Source organism: Dendrobates tinctorius, unplaced genomic scaffold, assembly GCF_039654945.1.
Source record: "Dendrobates tinctorius isolate UK_male_01 unplaced genomic scaffold, ASM3965494v1 ptg000159l, whole genome shotgun sequence".
In the NCBI taxonomy this organism is placed as follows: Eukaryota; Metazoa; Chordata; class Amphibia; order Anura; family Dendrobatidae; genus Dendrobates; species Dendrobates tinctorius.
Genome location: NW_027361826.1, coordinates 8,902,324 through 8,915,721, shown reverse-complemented (window position 1 = coordinate 8,915,721; position 13,398 = coordinate 8,902,324). Strand labels below are relative to the sequence as shown.

The 13,398-nt window shown below is 46.8% G+C and overlaps 1 protein-coding gene across 1 annotated transcript; it reads right to left on the bottom strand.

The window, feature by feature from the left end:
- Window positions 1-6,233: 6,233 nt before the first annotated feature.
- ATF4 (activating transcription factor 4) lies at window positions 6,234-9,264 on the bottom strand. The gene is made up of 3 exons (XM_073549486.1): window positions 9,009-9,264; window positions 8,278-8,577; window positions 6,234-7,147 (listed from the first exon to the last, which is right to left on the bottom strand). The coding sequence occupies exons 2-3, from the start codon at window positions 8,483-8,485 to the stop codon at window positions 6,327-6,329; spliced, it is 1,029 nt and encodes a 342-aa protein (XP_073405587.1). The 5' UTR covers window positions 8,486-8,577; window positions 9,009-9,264; the 3' UTR covers window positions 6,234-6,326.
- Between the last annotated feature and the right edge of the window lie 4,134 nt (window positions 9,265-13,398).

Here is a 13,398-nt window from a genome sequence, read left to right as displayed (position 1 = left end):
GTTTACTGACTCTAGTGTCTGTGATTCTCGAGACATCCTACCATGATCACATGTGAGATGCTGCAGGGCTGGGAGCCACCTACTAAACTGATCCAACGTGTCCCCTCCCAGATACAAAACATGACAGTAATCTGAAAAACCTTGTTAAAGTAACACATAATATTGCAGCAACAAGCTGGGCGTAGCCAACTATCATAATTATTTACCTTAACCCTTTAAATCAGTAAATTACCTATTGTTTGGTCTTTGTGTTACATGGATTTTGAAACATTTTTTGACATTTTCTTTCACACAACAATTAAAATTGTAATCTTGCAATTTTCACACTGGCCACTTTCTGTACTTCCAGTAAGAGTTTTCAGCAGGCTCCTTATCATCAGAGGCAGGATTACAGTGACAGGTAACACCTCCATACACAGCTGATCACACAGGATCCACCAATCACAGTAGGCAATGTCACAGCTCCTCCCTTCACAATGATGTGGTTTACACATGCTCATTGGATGGTTCAATACAAAAATAGGGTTGAAGTCAGTTCATTTTGACCAAGTGCATATATGGTTTTCTGAAACAACAGAAAGTCATTTTAAAAAAGCCTCAATGCCCAGTGAGAAAATAGCAAGTGTTCTATTTTTTAATGTTAATCAACATGGCTGGACTTCATTGGAAATCACTTTTTTGAGCTATAGGGGCTGGTCATGTAACACAGCCGGCACCCATGCTACACGGAGCGGGCTCAGACACATACACAGGCACACATATGGTGACTGATTCTAAGGGGTTTAACCCTTCACCCCAAAGCCTGTTTTCACCTTCCTGACCAGGCCAATTTTTACAATTCTGACCACTGTCACTCTATGTGATTATAGCTCTGGAACACTTTCATGGATCCCGGTGATTCTGAGACTGTTTTTTTTCTCGTGACATTGTACTTTATGATAGTGGTAACATTTATTTGATATGACTTGCGCTTATTTGTGAAAAAACAGGAATTTGGAGAAAATTTTGCAATTTTCAAACTTTTAATTTTTATGTCCTTAAGTCAGAGAGTGATATCGCACAAAATAGTTAATAAATAACATTTACCACATGTCTACTTTACATCAGCACAATTTTTAAGACATAATTTGTTTTGTTAGGAAGTTATAAGGGTTTAAAGTTGACCCGCGATTTCTCATTTTTACAACAAAATTTGCATAACCATTTTTTTTTTTTTTAGGGAACACATCACATTTGAAGTCACTTTGAGGGGTCTATATGACAGAAAATACCCAAAAGTGACACCATTCTAAAAACTGCACCCCTCAAGGTGCTCAAAACCACATTCAAGATGCTTATTAACCCTTCAGATGCTTCATGGGATTTTTTGGAATGTGGAAGAAAAAAATAAACATTTACTTTTCTTTCACAAAAATTTTCTTTTAGACCTAATTTTCTTTTACTTTCGCAAGGATAACAGGAGAAAATGGACCATACATTTTGTTGTGCAATATCTCCTGAGAATGCAGATTCTGCATATGTGGGGGAAATCTACTGTTTGGACACATGGCAGGGCTTGGATGGGAAGGAGCGCCATTTCACTTTTTGACTGTAAAGTTTGCTGGCATAATTAGCGGACACTATGTCATGTTTGGAGAGCCGGCCCCCTGATGTGCCTAAACAGTGGAAACCCCCAACAAGTGGCACCATTTTGGAAACGAGACCCCTGAGGCTATGTGCACACGTAGTTTTAGGTGCTGCGGATTTGTCCGCACGGACTTGGGAAAATCCGCAGGTCAAAAGACCTGCGGATTAGCCTGCGGTTTACCTGCGGATTAGCCTTGTGGTTTCACACCTCTACAATGGAGGTGTGAAACCGCTGCGGATTCCACACAAAGAATTGACATGCTGCAGACTGAACCCACGGAAAAATCCGCAGCATGTGCACAGTGTTTTTCAGTTTACCATTGAAAACAATGGTACTGTACAACGCACCTAAATCTGCTTCGGACCCGCAGGGCCAAAACCGCTGCGAATCCGCACCGTGTGCACATAGCCTTAGGGAACTTCTCTAGATGTGTGGTGAGCGCCTTGAACCCACAGGTGCTTTACAGAAGTTTATAACGTTAAGCCGTGAAAATTTAAAAAAAAAAAAAAAAAAAATCACATTTTTCCCAGATAAATCTTTTTTTACCTCCAAATTTTGCATTTTCATAAAGGTAAGAGGAGAAATTGCTCCATACAATTTGTTGTGCCATTTCTCCTGAGTAAGCCGATACCACATATGTGGTGGAAAACTACTTTTGAGGCACAGTGCAAAGCTCAGAAGGGAAGTAGCGCCATATTAGGCCAGAGTCACACTACAGCGAGATACAGCCGAGTCTCGCAGGTTAAAACCAAGCTCTGGCACCGGCACTCCGGAGCGCAGCGTGCAGCTCCATGTATTGCTGTGCGGCTGCACGCTCTGCTCCGGAGTGCCGGCGCCAGAGCTTGGTTTTAACCTGCGAGACTCGGCTGCATCTCGCTGTATGTGATCCCGGCCTTACAGTGCAGATTTTGCTGTACTTGCTTGAGGGTGTCATGTTCTTACTTATATCTGTCTTTTTGATTGCGTTTTATGGCACTTTTTGTTCAGCGGTATAATGATAAAGCATTGTTTTTTTGCCTGTTATTTTACGGTGTGCACTGAAGGGGTTAACTAGTGTTACAATTTTATAGAGCGGGTCACTATGGACACCGCAATACCAAATATGTGTACTTTTATTGTTTTTTGTTTTCTTTACACAAATAAATGTATTTACTGGAAACCATCAGGCCAACGCGATCGTATCGCAATGTCCTGATGGAAGCGCGTAGTGAGCCCCAGAGGAGTTAAATGCTCGCGGTCGGCGCTAGCAGCGATCATGGGCACTGCTGTGGGGTGTCAGCTGTCACCCGCATGCAATCGCCACTGCGCTCAGCGTGAGGCCGCCCGATGGCGCCACTGAACATATACTGCTCTTTGTGGGTACGCAACCACCGCAGAGCCAAACTAGTATGGCGCATGTCAGTATCATCAATTTCAGAGTCTGATAAATGTCAAGAGAGTTCATATACATAAAATATAATGCAAATACAATAATCATGACTAAAATATTGAAAAGGAATCTGTCACCAGGCTTTTACTACCCATCCAAGAGCAGCATAATGTAGGGGAAGAGACTGATTCCAGCTATGTGTCACTTATTAAGCTGCTTCCTGCAATCTTGATAAAGCTTATTTTTCATCTGCTGCAGATCTAGCAGTTCTCTGAATGCTGAGCTCTGTATAACCCCTCCCACACCACTGATTCGCAGCTTCCTGCCTATGCACAGCGTACACAGAAAGCTGCTAATCAGTGGTGGGAGCCTGATTTTGCAGAGCTTATTAATATTGAGGACTACATGGCAGCATTTTTACTTGTTTACTGGTGATAATTTTCTGCTGAAAAAGGAGTCTCTGCCCCTATATCATACTGCTCTCAGATCAGGTGTTAAAACCGCGGTGGAGAGAGAGAGAGAGTGTGAGAGAGCGAGATTTTTTTTTTGTCCGGCACCCAGAAAGAATTTCGGGTTAAATGAGTGTCTGGAGGATCCGCCAGAGAAAAAAACGTTGCAAGCTCCGTTTTCAAATCTTTCAGGATGGTGACGGACAGCAACTTTTGACGGATCCTCAAAAAAAACGGATGCAACGGACGGCAATCCGTCACAATCCGCCATTAATGGAAGTCAATGGGGAAAAAAACGGATCCTCAAAAGAAAATTGAGGATCCGTTTTTTTTTCAAAACCTGGCGGATTGTGACTGATAGGCCTTAACTGGCAGAAAGCAAGGGGTCATCATAATCACTATTAGGGTGCAATCAGCCTAGTTGTTGCCTTTTTCACATTTGTCAGACACATGATCTTGGCCCAAATAGTCCTATTTCAGATTCCACCATACACTACACTGTGAGAGCAAGTGATAGAACACAGAGAAGAAAAGATAGTTACTTTGGGATCAGCACAGGGTACCTAAAGCACCCACACAAGTATAGAGTAACGTTGTGTATTTTATGTTCAGCCCAGACGCGGGGTTTTCCTTTATCTGTTACTTCTTTGTGCTTCCCAATGTAACATCCTATCAATGGCTATTTTATTTTCAGCAGTATCAAGTCCCAATGACAGATGTGTGAGAGGATTTGATGGGATTATTTGACAATTTGCAGTAAGGGGCCTGTGGATAATCGCGTCCTGCCATGGTGATCTGCTCAGACGTCATGTGGCTTTGTTTGCTGTAAGCAAACACCTGTTAGATTCTCTGATGGCAGAACATAACACTGGATATTATCCACTTCTGTGGTGTCATCAGTGTCCTCAGCAGCTGCAGTCATCTGGGCCATCAGTACACATGGCTCCTACCAGACAGGAGCTTGTTAGAGCCCCGATGGCTGACATCAAGTCACAAATGCTGGACTAAGACACCAACACAATGCACTAAGCCTGAGTAGACTGCGATGTCTGCACCGACCACGGCTCTGCTGAATGGAAATCAACACTCCATATATACACCAGCTGTAAAGCTCAGGAGACCCTCGGGCCAGACAGACATTCACATGTATGACAGCAGCTTTATATGCACAGGGAATGGTCTCCGCAAGGTAAACATACATGCTGTGGTCTAAAAAGATGTGCTGCATGTCCGGTTTCACGGGCGGCACCCGCGCATTAGGACGCATAGTGGAGACAGGATTTCATAAAATCCCCTCCACTATGCTGTAACATCTAGACGCTGCGGATTGAACGCTGTGGCTGTACATAGCGTTCAAACCGCAGCTAATCTGGCCCGTGGAAACACACCCTTATGCTATGTGCACACGGTGCGGATTTTGCTGCGAATCCGCAGCGTTTCTGGCCGTGCGGTACAGTACCATTTTACCCTATGTAAAGTCGAAACCGCTGTGCACATGCTGCGGAATTTTCCACACGGTTTCAAATCCGCATAAATGACGTCACTTCTTTTCTGCAGATTCTGCTGCGGTTTACCACCTCCTCCATTGTAGAGGTGATAAACCGCAGCCTAATCCGCTGGTCTTTTGACCTTAAATTTACCTGAGGATTTCTACAAATCCGCAGGGGGAAAATACCACGTGTGCACATAGCCTAACAGAGCTGCATTCAGTGTGTAGTGGCCAGTCGAATGCTGCAGATCAGTGCCTATCCAAGAGTACAGGGCCTCAGCAGAGAATAAAGGTTCTACATCAGCCACCCACATCTGATCACAAGATCCTGACCTTACAAATAAATCATCAATGTGACCAGAAAACCCTTCAATGAGCACCATGTTTGTGGCTTGTTTCTCAGTACAGGGCATGTTCTTCTGACCTGAAGCCAAGTTTGCAGACTTACACGAGGCTGTGGCGTTTACATCCGGAGACCCATGGCCTATCCAGAAATTAGTGTGTAAATAAAAAGCAAATGTCCATTTGGGGCCTAACTGCATTAACCAAAAGTGGATAATTAATTGTGAGAGCACAGGAAGTCCAAGTGGTCACAGTAATCAGTGCGTGGGGCTGAAAATGTTCAAGGAATGTCATCTGGATCCACTGAGTAATGAAGCTTTAATGTGAAAGGCTTTTTTTCCTTAATTACCACCCCCACCATTGTACAATCTATATTAAAAAAAAAATATATATATTCTTTCAGTGGGGCCCATTTAGATTCTTCCCGTTTCAGAAACCACATGCTCAGTCTGTTAAAAGTTTGCAATGAGTGTTTGAAAAACAACAATGAAGGGAAGCATGGTCCACTATAATGACTAATGGACCCTATATTCCTGCCTCAATACTGTTCCTGAAAGTACAGCAAGTACCAATGGCTAGTGTGAAAATTACACAACCATTTTTTTTTTTTTTTTGAGAGCCAAATATCAGTGCCAGTCACAGTTACTTTAACATACTTTCTGCTACACTCCCCACTGCATGGCACCTATCAATACACCGGGTGATGCGGCCCACATAACACAACTCACTGCATCGGTGTCATGTCTAAACATTCATACACCTTCCCACCTACTTGGTTTCCCATCTAACGCTGCCCTTCTCTGGCTCTATGAAGCCAACGCTGTCAAAGGAGGAAAGCAAACCAGAGGTGGGAAGGTGCTCACAAGCTCTACTCACCTATATCAGTGATGTCAGCAGGTGGCAATTCTCAATAGATATGGTTTTGAGTGGGGATTAGATTATAGCCAACACCACTCATTAACTACAAAATAATTTATTAAGTAGACATTCATGCACAACACATAACAGCTATATACAACATACACAACGCTCCCACAACTTTCTCCTGACTCAGGAGCTCTTTGCTCGTTTGCTTTTGGCCTTGCGGACTTCTTCGATCAGGTCTTTCAGATACTGGATCTCTTTTGCTATGGATTCGGCCTTCTCACTGAGGATGTCATTCTTTGATTCCAGTTCTCTACATTCTGCAGAAATCGCATCTTGCTCTGCTCTCTTCTTCTGCCGGTAGCGAGTGGCTGCTGTTTTGTTCTGCTCCATCTTCTTCTGCTTCTTGTCTACTTTGGGTTGCCCTACAGTCTTTACCTTTGCTGACACTTCTCTATCCTTTGAGGGAAGATCATAGGGTTTGGGTCTCTCAGACATTGGGGATTCGGGGGAAGACTGGACACTACTAGGGTACTCTGTAGATGTGGGACTTTGCTGAGGGGATCCCAGATATGATGGGCTCATACATATGCCACTGTCATTATCTGAGGACTCCTCTTTCTCATGCTTTATAGCATCTAGGGTACATGAAGCTGAAGATATTTTATCCTCCTCAGCAACATCAACCTCGCTGCCTAAATCTAAGATAAAGGAATGGTCTGGGCTACAGACTTGGGTCTGTAGTGACTGTGGGCTCACAGGGGCCACCTGATCTGCCTCCAGTGAAGGTTTTGCAAGAGAGATTTTGTCTGGTGACAGGACATATGGCCCTAGCACCACAGGGAGAGGTGGGTCCTCTAGGAGATCACACGAGTCATCCAACGTGGCCATGAGCTCATCGGGTGAGACAGTGGAATCCAAATCTTCCATCCCGAGCAGGGAATCAAAATCGAACTCCTTCAGGTCCATTTTTTCCACCATCCAATCCATGCCGGAGAAGGCGTCCCCTGGAAACAGAAGAAACCCAAGCCTTATTAGCTACTGGAGTAGCACACACCATATCATGCATTAACATGTGGCCTGCAGAACTATCCAGGAGATGCTCCTCCCTTCTAAGGCCTGTTTCACACTTCCGTTTTTTCAAATCCGTCAAAATCCGTTGGTTTCCGTAAAAAAACGGATCCGCCATTTTTTGCAGGATCCGTTTTTTTGGTCCCATAGACTTCCATTAGTGGTTACCGCGGATCCGTCAAAAAAACGGATCCGTTTTTAAAAAAACGGATCCGTTTGCATCAGTTTCCGTCAAAAAAACGGAAATGGATCCGTTTGGCGGACACAAAAACGGAAGTGTGAAACAGGCCTTATATGCAAACATTCACAGTCCGGGCACCGACATGCAGCGGAGCATTGAGGCCAGCACGCTGATGTTATTACACTTCGGCCAGCACCTCATTGCAGAGGCAGCACACCCAACAATGAGCGCTCCATGAGGGAGCCAAAGATCAAAGGCCTTATTGTGGATGAGGGGCCTATTGTTACACTGGCATAATGGGGGCAACAATTCTGAGAAAGGGCAGTTTTGCAAGAGACAGTGCTGGGTACTTTATGCAGCACAGGGCTATTTTACGAAGGGGCATATTGTGCAGAGGGGCAGGGTGGGGAGTATTTTATGCAGGAAGGAAGCACACACAATTTATTCAGAGGCAGTCTATCTTTAAAGGCATAATGTTGGAAATCACTGCTGAAGACAGAAGTCATGTGACAAGTGAATACAGGGATGATGTGACATTGCAATTGATCGCTGTGTACTAAGCTTGGGGATTTATTCATGTACTGACGTCACAGTGGTTCTGGTGCTGCATTCATGTACCGACGGTGGTTCCAATCTTGTACACATGTAGCAATACAAAAACATGCTTTATGGCCATGTTAAAACTTAAAAACCCGTAAGTTTAGAGATGAGGATTTAGGGAGATTCTGTTCAGCTCATTAAATTAGACTTAAGTTTACACTTGTTTAGAGCAGAATCTCTCCAAATTCTCAAGTGCCCTCACATCAGAGGATCTATACCCAATACAGGACGTGGCGTTCTTGGCTTATTACTGTAATGAGATGTTCGTATCCCCACATTCCTTACCCTGGAAGCTGCCAAGAGATTCGTCCAGGAGCAGCAGGTCAGGGTTGCCATTCTTAGCCTTATCGCTGGACAGCCCATGCGACGGGAGGAACCCAGGCACCTCGATGCAGTCATCCAAGAGACCCAAACTCTCATCAGCCGCCAAATACGACTGGTTGAAGGGGGACAAGAAGTCCCCCAACAACATATCTTCCATCAACAGGCTCATCTTTGTCAGGTATTAAAGCTTTCAGGTAGAAAGTGGATTTTGAGCTTTCGTTCTTGTATACAGCAATGCTGCTGTGGGATACCTTGGGAAGCCTGCAGAGAAAAGAAAGCCATAATTGTAGATAAATGTCCCCACGATCTCCTCTCCTTGTACACCGAGCTGACAGGCAGCAGCTTCCTCATGACCATATATGGTAAGATCCCGGACCCGCCCACGCAGCACGAGGACGGCGGCCATTTCACAGCTCTGCCATCTGCGCCCCGCCGCCATTTTACCTCAGGCGCGGAGAACAGTGTGATCAGCAATCTGCTGTATTGTCACCTCCCCCGAGCCGCAGCCTCCACAGGGAGCACCTGCCACCACAGACGGACTGGGTACAGACACCACAGGGGACCAGGTCACAGCAGACAAAAGGAATTTCCAGTACTAATGTCCCCAGAGCTTAGTAAAGGCGCCATGTACCCGCCACACAAACCGCCGCCATTACACACATAACACGCCACATAGCAAACCGTGTACTCACGCCATGGTGGTGCAGATGCCGGGGGCTGACAGCGCCGCTGGGTGCTGTGCCTTGCGCTGGCCTGGGGATGGGAGTGCCGCTGCTGCCGCTATACAGCCATGGCTGCCGGCTCTGGTCCGCGCTCCTGGAGTGTAACAGACTCTGGCTCCTCACTAGCTACACCTAAGGAAGCAAAGGAAGTGTAAAATAACAGTTCCGCGCTGCTCTATCTATGTATTCTCCTTCATTACACCTGCAGACTGACGTGGCGGGAGTGCGAGGCTTTGTTTATATAGTTCCGCAGTGCTAAATGTCATATCCCTCCGCAGAAGGGTTGTTTACGTTAAGCGTATTCCTCCGCTGACATTCCTGGAATATGTGGACGTGTGCCACTCGCGAGGAGCGGAAGTCATAATAAATAGTGCATGTAGGACCGTGCTGACTGAGGAGCGTAGTGCTGTGCGAACAGTCATATGCGGCCACAGTCACCATGATACATGTCCTGGCCCAAAATAAGAAAATGCCCATCTGCCTGATTTTGAATGATTTGTCATTTTAGGTTTACAATGTTCATCAGAATATGGAGAAAGGGTCTGTGCACACGGTGCAGATTCATCTGTGGATCCGAAGCAGTTTTCCAGGGGATGTACAGTACATGTTATCCTATGGAAAACGAAAACCGCTGTGCACATGCGGAAAATTCAGCGCGGAAACGCAGCGGTTATTTTCCGCACCATGTCAATTCTTTGTGTGGATTCCACAGCGTTTTTACACCTATTCCATTATAGGAATCTGCAGGTAAAATCAGGCAAAATCTGCAAAAAATCCGCAGGTAAAACACAGCCATTTTGACCTGCGGATTCTGCAGATTCCACGTGGAAAAATCTTCACACGAATCCGCAACGTGTGCACGTACCCTAAGGGTGCGGTGACATAGATCACTCAGTGGCACTAAACACCCACCTATCAGTAACCATTTACCAATTGGCGCTCATGTAATATCCCAATCACACAGGCGGACTGCAGTAACTGATGTGTGTGTAATAGATCTGCACTAGATCGCTCAGTTAACACCATTGTTCTCGGCAGTGTGAGTCACACACAAGTGATGGGTACAAAGAACCTGCTCCCTGCTGTGACTGATGGGACCGGGCTCCCTGCTGTGACAGAACTCACTGCTGTGACTGATCGGACTGGGTTCACTGCTGTGACCTTATGGGACCGGGCTCCCTGCTGTGACTGATGGGACCGGGCTCCCTGCTGTGACTGATGGGACCGGGCTCCCTGCTGTGACTGATGGGACCGGGCACCCTGCTGTGACTGATGGGACCGGGCACCCTGCTGTGACTGATGGGACCAGGCACCCTGCTGTGACTGATGGGACCAGGCACCCTGCTGTGACTGATGGGATCGGGCTCCCTGCTGTAACTGATGGGACCAGGCACCCTGCTGTGACTGATGGGACCAGGCACCCTGCTGTGACTGATGGGACCGGGCTCCCTGCTGTAACTGATGGGACCGGGCTCCCTGCTGTGACTGATGGGACCGGGCTCCCTGCTGTGACTGATGGGACCGGGCACCCTGCTGTGACTGATGGGATCGGGCTCCCTGCTGCGACCGGGCTCCCTGCTGTGACTGATGGGACAGGGCTTCCTGCTGTGACTGATCGGACTGGGTTCACTGCAGTGACCTGATGGGACCAGGCACCCTGCTGTGACTGATGGGACCCGGGCACCCTGCTGTGACTGATGGGACCGGGCTCCCTGCTGTGACTGATGGGACTGGGCTTCCTGCTGTGACTGATGGGACCGGGCACCCTGCTGTGACTGATGGGACCGGGCTCCCTGCTGTGACTGATGGGACTGGGCTTCCTGCTGGGAGCGGGCATCCTGCTGTGACAGATGGGAGCGGGTTCCCTGCTGCGACTGATGGGACACAGCGACTGATCGGACTGGGTTCACTGCTGTGATCGATGGGACTGGGCTCCCTGCTGTGACTGATCGGACTGGGTTCACTGCTGTTACCTGATGGGACCGGGCTCCCTGCTGTGACTGATGGGACCGGGTGTTAGGGCTGGCGGGACGCACCAAATAATAAAATGATAGTAAGGTGCATTCGCAGCCCGGGGTCCACCGTGCAGAGGTGGTAAACTGCTGCTTAGTAATGGCGAATGTATTTAGCGGTATACAAAAGGTCACACGTGGGTTAACGCCACCCGGTGTGAACAGGAGCAGACTCTGTTACATCACAGAGCCGCAGTACCGCGAACCATAAATACCGGAGCCTGTTCAAACTCACAGCACTCGGCAAGAGAGTGCTCAGTATATGGTCACAGAACTCAGCCCCAAGGACACGAGGTCTGAGTCCCTCTAGACCTACTGAGTGTGCAGCGTCGCACCTGCGAACGCCTCTAATGACGCTGACCACTGAGGAGTGCAGACTAAGTGCACCGTGGCGTACAGACAAAGCCACCGGTGGATGCTGATGCCAGTCTCTGACTCTGCCTCTACCTGGACCTCAGCCTGGGCGCTAGCAGGCTAGGCTACACAACACATGCGTACCAAGGGTAGGGGTTTCATAATGAGTTATTCACCAGAGACATTCATACATGCATACAACACTCACTCCACATGGTCTATATCTTTGTCTATATTAGCGCATGGCCATGCTAAGCTTTTATAGTTGCAGCCTTCCGGGACCTTCCTGGTGGTCCAATCGGAGCAGCAATAGGACCTGAGCATGTGACCTCCAACCTCCAATGAGAGGTCGTTCCACGGGCATGCTCAGTAGGAGAAAAGCAGGACTTCGTCCCAGGAGCGTCTTCTTTCCGCTGACTCATGCATGATAGAATAACTGAGCCTGGAGGAGCAACCAGATGCCTAGTGTTAGCCTGGGCAAGCCACTGAGACCGATGTCCCCGCTGAGCAGGAACCTCTGCGGCTGCAGAAGAATGGGAGCCTGCAGAGGACATGGCTCGAGACTCCCTCTGTGCAGTGGGAGAAACTCAACACCGGGCACCTTGCTGTGACTGATTGGACTGGGTTCAGTGCTGTGACTGATGGGATCAGGCTCCCTGTTGTGACTGATGGGAGCCAGCACTCCAATGACAGCCACTAAAAGTCTACAAATGGCTCTCATTGGGGAGAAAACAAAGTTTAGCTGCCAAAACAACACCCACCCAATCATTTCTTTGGCTGCTTGCAGTTATGTGGGGATTCAGATGCGCTAATTGCATCTTAAAAGTGTGTTTACCCTGGTTGATCTCATATTTAATAGTGATCTATTTGGGATCCAAAAGAGCTGAGCGGAGCCATGTGATCGAGATCCAAGAAGAGCCAGACTGCCCATTATTTCCATACAGCATTGCCAACAATGTTTTTTTTCTGTGTGCTGCACAATAGGTCATTTCACTTCATGATCGAGCATTTGCTCATTTGTCGAGTGATTGGCAGCTTGTTCAAAAAAATTTCAAAAGATGCTTTAAAAAAGTTTGGTGCACTTACATTTCTCTCACTAGGCAGATTTCAAAACCTGAAGCAAAGAAAAAAACTCAAAAGACTGAAGCCAGGCTTTGTTGATTGATCTCCTTGCTACAAATTGTACACTGTGTAAGATAACAGTTCTTAGAAGGAGAATGAAAACAGACTACAAATAAAAAGAAAGTCAATTGCAAACTTGCTTACTTTCATGCTGTCTAATAAAATAAAACAATGTTACAACAAAAGAATACCCCTTTAATGTGTCACTCTATATCTTAAAATGTATGTTCTGTGTTTTTAAAGGGGTTGTTTGTTCTAAAAAAAAGTCTGCAGTCACATAGAGTGACTCCAGACTGCTAAATGGTCACAGTGTGTGCTGTTCACACTGTCACAATTCCCTTGGTTGCAGTGTGTATTGTTCACACTGTCACAATTCCCTATGTGTGTTGATGGTCACACATGTGATTGGCATAGTGGCAATCATGTGCCAGCTAGACTCCTGTGATTGTCAATGTTCTAGTGGAAGAGTCTATATATAGAAACAGTCCTGCACATAGTGTCAGATTGCAAAATGCAAGCAGGAGCAGCGTACAGCCGAACGCCACAACCAAGTAGCGGGAATTGTATACAGGAACATCTGCACAGCATATGGGCTAAGTCCCCCTAAGTCCAGGTGGGAGACCCCAGAGAAAGTGGTCGAGATTGAAAGGACTAAAATCCTGTGGGCTTTCAAGATCCAGACGGATAAGCAGGTGTTGGCTAACCAACCAGACATTGTGATAGTAGACAAGGAGCAGAAGACAGCAATGATAACAGATGTGGCAGTGTCAAGTGACAGCAACATCAGAAAGAAGGAAGATGAGAAGCTGGAGAAATACCAGGGCCTCAAAGGAGAACTGGAGAAGATATGGAAGGTGAAGGCAACAGTGATT

What these genes read in the sequence shown, in the direction of transcription:
- ATF4 (XM_073549486.1), bottom strand. Translation starts at nt 8,485, where the DNA reads ATGAGCCTGTTGATGGAAGATATGTTGTTGGGGGACTTCTTGTCCCCC. An exon ending in ATCTCTTGGCAGCTTCCAGG is followed by an intron (nt 7,148 to 8,277) that starts GTAAGGAATGTG and finishes TTCTGTTTCCAG; the next exon opens with GGGACGCCTTCTCCGGCATG.